At 36.3% G+C, this 9907-nt stretch overlaps 1 protein-coding gene across 1 annotated transcript; it reads right to left on the bottom strand.

Moving 5' to 3' along the window:
• Window positions 1-5688: 5688 nt before the first annotated feature.
• Window positions 5689-6204, bottom strand: LOC112642757 (protein CEBPZOS). Its single transcript, XM_025420554.3, has one exon. It carries the CDS (start codon window positions 6178-6180, stop codon window positions 5938-5940), a length of 243 nt encoding a protein of 80 aa, XP_025276339.1. The 5' UTR covers window positions 6181-6204; the 3' UTR covers window positions 5689-5937.
• Window positions 6205-9907: the final 3703 nt, after the last annotated feature.

Below are 9907 nucleotides of genomic sequence, written 5' to 3'. Positions count from 1 at the left end.
CTTATTAATTGGTTGAGAATAAATATGCCTGAAAAATGCATCATTTTATGGCCTATGTGGATCTTTTGATCCAGTAGGTATTCACTCAATGTAAGAATACCTCATTCGTAGAAACAGTAATAAAATTCTTCCCCTTCCTGTAAAACCCTCCCTTCAAGTAAGGATTAACAATGAAACATTTCATTACAGAACTGAAGATCTTCTTAGGAACTTCAGGTTCACAGCCCTCACAGTAAAGGATCTCCTATACATGTCCACACACAAAAAGTTGACTGCATAATCCTATAATATGCTTTTTAACAGACTGATTTCAGTGAGAGTGAGGAGTAGGATTTCAGGACTGAGTAGTTTATCCCCCAGACTTGTTTTGGTAGAGAAACATATCTATTGTAATAATTACTGATAACTATGATAAAAATTATTTGAAAGAATAATGTCTGATTGCTTAACAAAAAAACATGTAATATATATTTTCTATTATGGTTTTCTTTCAAAGAAAATAGTATTTAAGTGATAATTTTTTTAAAACTGATTAGGGGATGTGCATATCTCTTAGATCAAATCCCCTGTGTGCTACATTTAAATAGTTTCCAAGTAGAAATTTAGATTTACTACGATCAATTTTTTTCTTTATGTTATTCTAAGATCTCGTTGACTCATCTGAAGAGGTAAAGATATAAATAGCTACATCATTTGTAGATTTAAATTTTGTAAGTTCTTTTTGAAAGAACTGTTGTGGTTGTTGTTGTTATTGCTGTTGTTATTGTTTGTATGTGAGATCTCAATTCATTGACATTTTTCAATTCAATATTAAGGATATTTATTAAACAGACTAGGGGAAAATATTTGCAATTCAAATATTTGATAAGAGACTCATATCCAGAGTATTTAAAAAAACTCAAAATTCCATAATAAGAAAACAAATAACTCTTGAAAAATGAACAAAATATTTGAATAGACCTTTCACCAAAGATGTATAGATGACAAAGAAACACATTAAAAGATGATATTCAACATTAGTAGTCTCTGGGGAAATGCAAATTAAAACCACAGTGAGATGCCATTGTATACTTTATTAGGATGGCTGAGACAGAAAAACTGACAATATCAAGTATTGGTGAGGTTGTGGAGAGACTAGAATTCATAGATAGCTGGTGAGAATGTGAAATGAAATGGTCACTTTGGCAAACAGTTGAGCAGTTTTTTTAATAAAGTTACACAGACATTTAACATATGACCCTGCAATCCCATTTCTAGTTATTTATCTGTATGAAACAAAAACTTGTGTTGACACAGAATGTGAGTTTATAGCCATTTCATTCACAATTGCCCCAGGCTAGAAACAACCCAATGTCCCTCAGCTGGCAAATAGATCAACAAACTGGTATATTCACAAATGCCATGTTCCTTAGGAATGTGTCAGGAATGCACTGCCACAGTAATAACATGGAAGAAACTCAAATGTATTATGCTAAGTGAAATAAACCATACTTAAAAGACTACAAACTGTTTGATTTCATTTCTAGGACACGCAAAACCTATCTACAGGAACAGAAAATAGTGGTTTTCAGGGGCTGAGGGTGAGGGGTTTGGGTTGACTACCTGGGGCTTGGGGTAGTATTTGGGGGAATAGAACTGCTCTGTGCTTGATGGTGATCATGGTTACATGCCTATGCATTTGTCAGAACTCGTGGAACTAAAAAGGGAGATGTTTACATGTGTAAATCATATCTTAATACAAAAATTAAAAAAAAAATCCAAAAACGAGGTTCATCCTAGGACTGATAACAGAATACAGAGACCAGTAAGAGAATCAGTCTTGCGGGAGAAGGAAATTAAAGGGACACGCTAAATAAGAGAGAAGCTAGACCATGATATGTTGTAATAGAAATGTAACAAAGTGCTAGAGTAGCATCCAGAAGGTTTCAATAAACTCTAATTGTGTGTGTGTGTGTGTGTGTGTGTGTGTGTGTGTGCGCGCGCTTATGTGGGGGTGGGAGGTAAGCAACAAGGGCCTCACAGAAGAAGTAACATTTGATGGAGGAAGAAAAGTTCCCCAGTAAATTGACTTGGATGAGGAAGAGGAAGTAGGTACATCCAAATCACAGTGACTAATGCAAACAGAATAAATGAGGAGTTATCCAAAAGGCAAGTGTGAATTTTTAATACAGAACCAGCTAAAAAAAAAAAAAAAAAAAAAAAAGAACCAGCTAAAATTTGCTTAATTTTAATTTTAATTAAAGGAGAAGGCAAACAAACATCATTGGAAACATGCAAGCTGTGTTTTTTCTTAGCTGCAGCTGCTAACCATGCAGGCTTCCTGGCAGAGAGCAGGTTATCTATCCTGTGACTGGGAGGGCACACCCTATGGTAGCCCCAAGGCAAAGAGATAATAATAGTATGCAAGCCTTGGCAGCCTACACTCTGGAAGAGTTTATGAGGAGGAAGTCCGCAATTACATATTTCTGGGCAAACATTAACCAAGATTGAAACCCAGATTTGAAGAAAAATAACAGGCTGGAATCTTCAGACATATTCTGTAGCTGTTCTGTGGATTGAAAACGGTAGTCAGGGATACTCTGCTGCTTCTAAAAGTGAAGGTAAAATATTGAGAAGACGGTGCATAAAAGTTGGTGGGAAACCTTTTTCACACCTGCCCACAGCATGTGTTCTGGAACACATAGAGCATTGTCCACATCTGAATGGTGGGAAACTATTTACATTCATTACAACAAAGCCAAAGCCACAACATAGGGTCTATTGTTCACCTCACAGCGATGACCGAATCTATTTATCCATGTGGTTTGAGAGCTCGCCACTGTGCATTGAAAGGCCCCTTCTTGGCAACATCACCAAGAGCATCTCAATCACTGTTCCTACCATCTGAACAATTTGGGTTCTGCGGTGTGGTTTTGTAATTTCCATTTTTAAAACTTCTTAGACTGAACCACGATGTGCCCAGTCTAGGTTGGGCATACTTAAAATGAAACTGTTAAGCTAAAATTAGCTTGACATCAAGATGGTGCATGTTCATTTTCCTTATATTTATAGCTGACCACAGTCATTATACAGAAGGCATCTAGTCTTTACCGTGCACTCTAGGGAACAGGAGGGGCAGCGGCAGTAACCAAAAAATAACTAAAAGTTTTTCCAAAGGCAGAAGGTCAGAACAGCCGCCGGAGCCATGCCTGCAACCTCATGAGGTCAGCCAGTGGGAAGGGGTCGGGGGAAGCAGGGAAGGACTTCGCGGCGCACAGCTGTTTACTCTTCAGTTCTTCTGCAGTTAATCAAGAGTGATGGGACCTTTCCTAAAAGTTTGGCTTGGGGGCCCAGAATTTAACTTACGTCACCACAAAGGAAATGTATGTAACAAAACTTCCTCTTGGAGTGTTTTCACCAAGTGACTTACCTATTGACCTACCCAAGAGGTGAAGATAAATTCACCCGCCATGATGTAGAGAAAAGAATTTTTGACCAGAGTCAGAAGACCTGAATTCTAGTTTCTGTCTCAAGCTCCTCGTGTGGTTTGGGTCTCAATTTCATCTGATAACTTTCAGAGGGTTGAATGAAGATTCTTTGGATTCAGAATTCTGATATTTCCCAGCTTTTCTGAGGCAAGAAAGATCACTGCCATCATTCTCATTATATGTCAGATAGAACAACTGCAGAGGGAAGAAGAAAACCTATTTACTAAAATCTCATAAAATCAATATTTTGTTTCTTTTTTAACTCCAGAATATCATGTGGAAAATTGCTATGCATTAGGGATAAGATTTCCTGTGAGACAATGTACATTATCCTTTACTTTGTTTAGCATTTGACTTTGGAATTCTAAGCAATCCAGTTTTTGGCTTTTTTGTGTTATTCTAGTTCCACTATCATTCATTTGGCTGAGACATGTTAGTTAAGGCAGAAGTGCGAGCTTTTTTGATCATACGCTGTACCACATATCGTATTTCTTCTTCTATTTTATTAGTTCAGTTTTTAAAGTAACAGCCTTTAGGTTCGTCACAGAGGGATGCTTAACAGGCTGTGTCAAGTATCACATCTAAAATGAGAAAAAAAGCTTAATTATGGTCCCCAATGTCTACTTCTAATGCATTATTAGAATCTTTTTACCATTGTCTTTCCCTGAATATTCATTAAATTGTGGTTACTAAGGAAGAAAAATCTATGTGGCATAGGTCCCTATTATTTTGCTCATAATCACGGATATGGAGAGGAATCAGATTAAGAAAGAACTCATCAAGGCTCACACACAACGGGGAGGATGAAGCTGAGACTTAGGGATTTACAAGAAAACAACACATTCTGAACATTTTTATGTTGTGACATCTTATACATGAAAACGACTTGCGACAACGACCACTTATACAATGACTCCTAAGGGATCTTTTAGAACTTTTTCTTTAAAGAACCAGAGTGCAAATATACAAAGTCTTGTGGGCCTTGTGATTTCTGTCCCAAATATTCGACTCTGCTCTTGTAGTGTTGAAGCAGCCATAAACAACATGTGGATGGATGAGTGTTCTGTGTTTCAATAATTTTTTTTTTTACAAAAGCAGGCAGGGGCTGGGTTTGGGGGCCATAGTTTTTTGAACCCTGACCAAATTATTGTGAACATCTACATCATTATCAACACAAACACCAAATATCTATTGTACCTCTGTTAAGCAGTTTGTAGTAGAATTAGGGTTAAAGTTAAGCTAACGCTTAGGTTAAGAAGACCAGGAAGCTGAAGCACTTGAGGCTCACAACTCAGGGTCAACTGCCCTATCAGAAGCAGCTCAATTTTTAAAAGAGGAAACTAATAATATATAGAGATGAAGGTCAAGACAGATTCTCGTTTGATTCTGTAAGTGTACTTCTCAGTTGTACGGAAAAATTTTAAGCATCTACCGGGATTGACTTCTTTTTAATTACTAGTCAATGACAGAAAAAAAAATCCTAAATTAAAATCAAACTCCTGAGTACTTCTGAATATTCAGTTACCTTTTGGGGGCAGTTAGTTGGTCCTATAGGATGTTTTAGAAATCCTATAATGTCAGGTGACAAACACATTCTAAGGTAAACCATGACTCTTTTTTTATGGTTTATGTATGTTTAAATGATTAAATGCTTTCAAAAGAAAGATATGTTTAAACATTTTTATTTTATAAATTTTTAATTTTATTATATATATGTTATATAATAGAATAGATATAATAGAATGAATAAAATAAAATAAAAATTGTATATATAAATATATCCTCTAGCATCACAAGATTGACCCAACCTAAGGTGAAGTAAGACTAATTTTATCAGATCTATTTTTGGTGTTTCTACTTTCAAGTCTGAACATCCAGTTTACCCTGGTGATCATGGATGAAATAAAAATCTCATTGTTTTAGAAAATTGAAGAGATGGGTGGACTTGTAGTCCTATTAAAACTGCTTATTTTTATCTTTGTTTTTGACTCCAATTACCCTTTATAATAGAAAGCTAAACAGAAGTATCATTCATGAATTTGATTATTGCTCCACATTTTAGCTTCTAGCAAAGCTCTAATTTTAGAATAGATAGACCCACATATAGAGCAAGATTTTAGGGGTGCTGAAATTGCTACGCAGTATATATTTTTTCTTTAGTGTTTGAAAAACTTGCTTCTTGGCTGAAGACCTACTTTGGTGTAAAATACATGTATTTTGTTTTTTTTTTTTTTTCCTTTCTTATCCTAGTCTTTTATTTGTTAAAACTAATCTTTAACAATAAATGCCAAAGGAAAACAAAAGTAAGGGATTTGTACAGTGGATGGGAAATGACTGTAAGCCATGGCAGACCAGAAGCTCCTGTTTTGTTCTGTGGGGCCAGGAGTCTACCATGTGGTGTGCTCCTCTTTCTTCTCCCCCACAAAGGTCTCAAACAGCTTAGATGGGAGGCTGAACGTGATGATTGGTCCTAATTTTTGCTATTCAGCCATTTTTCTTGATCTTGCTCTCTGACTCCATACATTCCAGACTGTTCAATGGATTTGTAATAAACTTCCAAGATGAAGGGAAATTTCTTGCTCATTGTTTGCCTGAAATCTTGGCTTGTGTTCATCCTATTAAACAAAAAATAGGCTCCAAAAATGCCCAAGAGCTCAACTACTAAAACTCCTTTAAAGATCTTCTTTGCCAGTGGTTCCATAGTGCGAGCCATCCTGAGGCGCCCGCACACTGGACTGCGCCTATTTTGTTTTTTTAAAGATGTATTTTTATTTTAGAGAGAGAGCAGAGGGAGGGAGGGAGAGAGAGAGAGAGAGAGAGAGAGAGAGAGAGAGAGAGAGAAAGAGAATCTCTAGCAGATTCTGTGCTGAGCCCTGAGCCTGACACAGGGCTTGATTTCAAGACCCTGAGATCATGACCTGAACTGAAATCAAGTGTCAGAGGCTTAACTGACTGAGCCACCCAGGTGCACCCTAGAGAGTTACTTTTTTTTTTTTTTTTAAGATTTTATTTATTTATTCATGAGAGACACACAGAGAGAGGCAGAGACATAGGCAGAGAGAGAAGCAGGCTCCCTGTGGGGAGCCTGATGTGGGACTCAGTCCCAGGACCTCAGGATCACTTATCTGAGCCAAAGGCAGATGCTCAACCACTGAGCCACCAGGTGCCTGATAGATACTTCTAAAGAGAAGGAAAGAGTGGTGATTTGCTCTCTCTTTTACTATATCATTTTTTCCCTCTATTTCAATAACACTGAAAATGTAAGCCAACTTGCCGCAAACTCAATGTGAGCTCTCTGGAAGATGCTGATCAATAAAAATAATAATCAACTGCCTCATTTTCTTCAATTTTGTGTTCAGCACATGTTATCTTGATGCTGAAGAAACTTCAGCAATGTGAATGGCCTACTTTGTTTGGACTCATTGGATAAAAGCTGTATTCTGATGGCCAATCAGAACATATCAAAAATGATTGGAAAATTTATATGAACTTAATTTGACCTTCTGATGTAGTGCATTTAAGGGTAAAACAATTTTTACAGTAAGAGACTATTCAGTAGTTTCTAGTTCTGATTCATGTTTTTTCTCAGTTCTTATATTTTTCCGTACTGAAGAAATTGGTATGACAACAAAGAGGTAGATACTGAGATTGGTTAACTGGTATACCTTAACGTGTGTATTAAGTGTGCAAATTGATATGTCCTCAGAGAGAATTCTATCTATGAGGAGTCTTTGTGGACCACACTAGCTTTCTCCAGAAATCAAGAGAATGTACTCTGGCTAACACTGCGAATGATCAGCTAAGAAAAAGGATGATTTTTTTCAGAGAGGTAGCTCAGGAATTTGCCTCATGCCAGTCCTATGGAAAAGAGTTTATTATCGATTCTGGGTGAGGGACTATAGGAGGCATCATCAAAATCTTAGGAGACATTTTTTAAAATTCCAAAAATTCTTTAGAATAAAGCAATATGGATAAAGATTCTCAAAGAAAGGGATTCAGAGATACTTTTCTGTTGTCAGGAAGGGTTCCTCCTGGAACAAAGGGAGAAAACTACCGATATCCTGTGGACATTATTAGGAAATTGTAGTATAGGCATAACGAAGTTGTTTCATGGAAACTGTGTTGAGAAGGATTCTGGGAATGTTTGGCCTCAGCAAGAAAGAACACCTTGATGAATATTTGATGTCTGGTATAGGTATGTGAGGAGAAGATAATTGTGCATACAGTAAATTTGCTTAGTTCTGGTTGAGGTAAGTTTTTTGATCTTGCAGAGAAGGAAAAATTTTTTTCTCTATCCTGTTAAGTTTAGTGACTAGGGCCTGTGAATTAAGCAATAGAAGAAAAGATTTATTTTGCAAGCTCATGGAAACTTCAGAGAAAAGAACTGGAAACTCAAATGGTTAGGTGTGAGGGCTTATATGCCATTAAACAAAGAACAATAAATTGTGAAGAAGTGAGAAGACAAAGGAGAAGGGATTTGGGCTTCTAGAAGTGTTAAGTTATGGGAAGGAAAATACATGGGGGAAACGAATGGAAGATAAAGGTAATGTTAGTAAGATTTGTTATACAGACTCAAGGGTACTATCTCCAGTGATAAAAGCCATCTCTGGTGATTAAGGGCCATTCTGTTCCTGGTATGGGAGAAGGGAAGGAAGACACTTTCACAAAGGCTTTGCTTTTAGGAAGTAAGGAGGAGGGCAGAGGGTTTCTCCTGTGTCTGCTGTTTCTTAATTTTCTTCAGTCAAAAATTCTTCAATGACATATTTTGGGGTGGCATATTCCAATCCCATTCGATCTCTAATTTTCAATTTCTTTATCTGTTATGAAGATAATGTCACCTCGGGAACTAGTATGAGAATGAAATGAGATGATGTTTGTGAAAGCACTATGAGAGCGATAAAGCATTCTACAAATGTAAGGGTTGAATTCTTATATTTTAGGTTGCATTTTCTTTGTTCAGATTGAAATCTCAGTTCCTTATAAATTTACGATGAAACTGACCCTGTTGGCAAAATGAAGTGGAGATGAGAAACACAAAAATATCTTTCTGTATCTCTCAGAAAATGCACCTTTTACTGTCAATAAACAGCCAAGAAAGATAGGAATGGAACTAATTATCTGCAAATATCCCCTGACTCCTTCACTTCCCATCTGAATTTAATTCTAAAAAAAGGGACCCTGATGGATTCCTGCCTTCAGGTATAATTACCTCAAAATTGACTGACATTTAGAGCACACACGACACTTTTTAGCTTTAATTAGGCTAAATTGGTGGAATTTATTTGACCGGTAGTTTTGGGAATGGTTGGAGGCATGAGAATACACTTAGCATATCATTTCCTGCTGATGTTAAGATTTCGCCCCTATTAGAGAATTCTATATTTAGGATAAAATCACTTAAGAAATGTAGCCTAGAGATTGTTATGACCATGAAGTAATCAGTACAGTCCAGTGAGGGAAGCTCTGAGGAAAAAAAAAAAAAATCACTGACAACAGCGGTAACCAAAAATCCATAGAAGTTTTATTTAAATGATCTTGAAGGTTTTTATTTAAGGATGTTAAAATTCTTTTGCTTTGCTATAACATTTATTTTTTTATATTGATAATATGCACACCATAAAGACGTGCAATACATAAGTGTTTTAGACCAATTCCAAAAAGCATGGATAAAATATATTCATCTGAGTTGTCTCTTATGATTGCTTTAAGCTCCTCTGTATTTGTGGCTATTTCTCCTTGTTTGTAGTTTTGTTAATTTTTTTTTTTCTAGGTTGGGCCAGCTGGTGGTTTGTTATTTCATTAATTATTTCAAAGAATCACTTCTTGAATTTACTTATCACTAATACTCTTATTTATTTTGGTATTCTAAATCATTAACTATTTTTATTTTTCTAGTGCATATTTTTTCTTCCTTTTCGTGCTTCCTTAATTTTATTTTGCTGTTTTATTCTAAGTATTGACTTGAGCGCTCAATTGATTTTCATTCTTTCTTATTTAATAATGTGTTTATGATTTTCGATTTAGCTGTAAGAGTTTAGCTTGACCTATATTTTTAAAATATATAATGTATTTCATTATTATTTTGCAGATATTTTGAAATTTTAGTTTTAATTTTCTCTTTGATTGCAAGTGTTGATTAAAAGTAAATTTCTTGGGATCCCTGGGTGGCGCAGCGGTTTGGCGCCTGCCTTTGGCCCAGGGCGCGATCCTGGAGACCCGGGATCGAATCCCACGTCGGGCTCCCGGTGCATGGAGCCTGCTTCTCCCTCTGCCTATGTCTCTGCCTCTCTCTCTCTCTCTCTCTCTGTGTGACTATCATAAATAAATAAAAATTAAAAAAAAAAAGTAAATTTCTTAATATTCAGGAGATTGACTTTCTTCCTCTTCTTGTCCTTCTCTCGTCTTCCTCCTTACTTGAAGTTTAATATCACTGGAGGTCA

The sequence above is a fragment of the Canis lupus genome, chromosome 19 (genome assembly GCF_003254725.2).
Source record: "Canis lupus dingo isolate Sandy chromosome 19, ASM325472v2, whole genome shotgun sequence".
In the NCBI taxonomy this organism is placed as follows: Eukaryota; Metazoa; Chordata; class Mammalia; order Carnivora; family Canidae; genus Canis; species Canis lupus.
Note: the sequence above shows the minus strand (reverse complement) of the source record. Positions and strands in the feature narration are given on the sequence as shown.

Excerpts from the sequence above, each read along its gene's own strand:
- LOC112642757 (XM_025420554.3), bottom strand. The coding sequence starts at position 6,180 with ATGGCTCGCACTATGGAACCACTGGCAAAGAAGATCTTTAAAGGAGTT.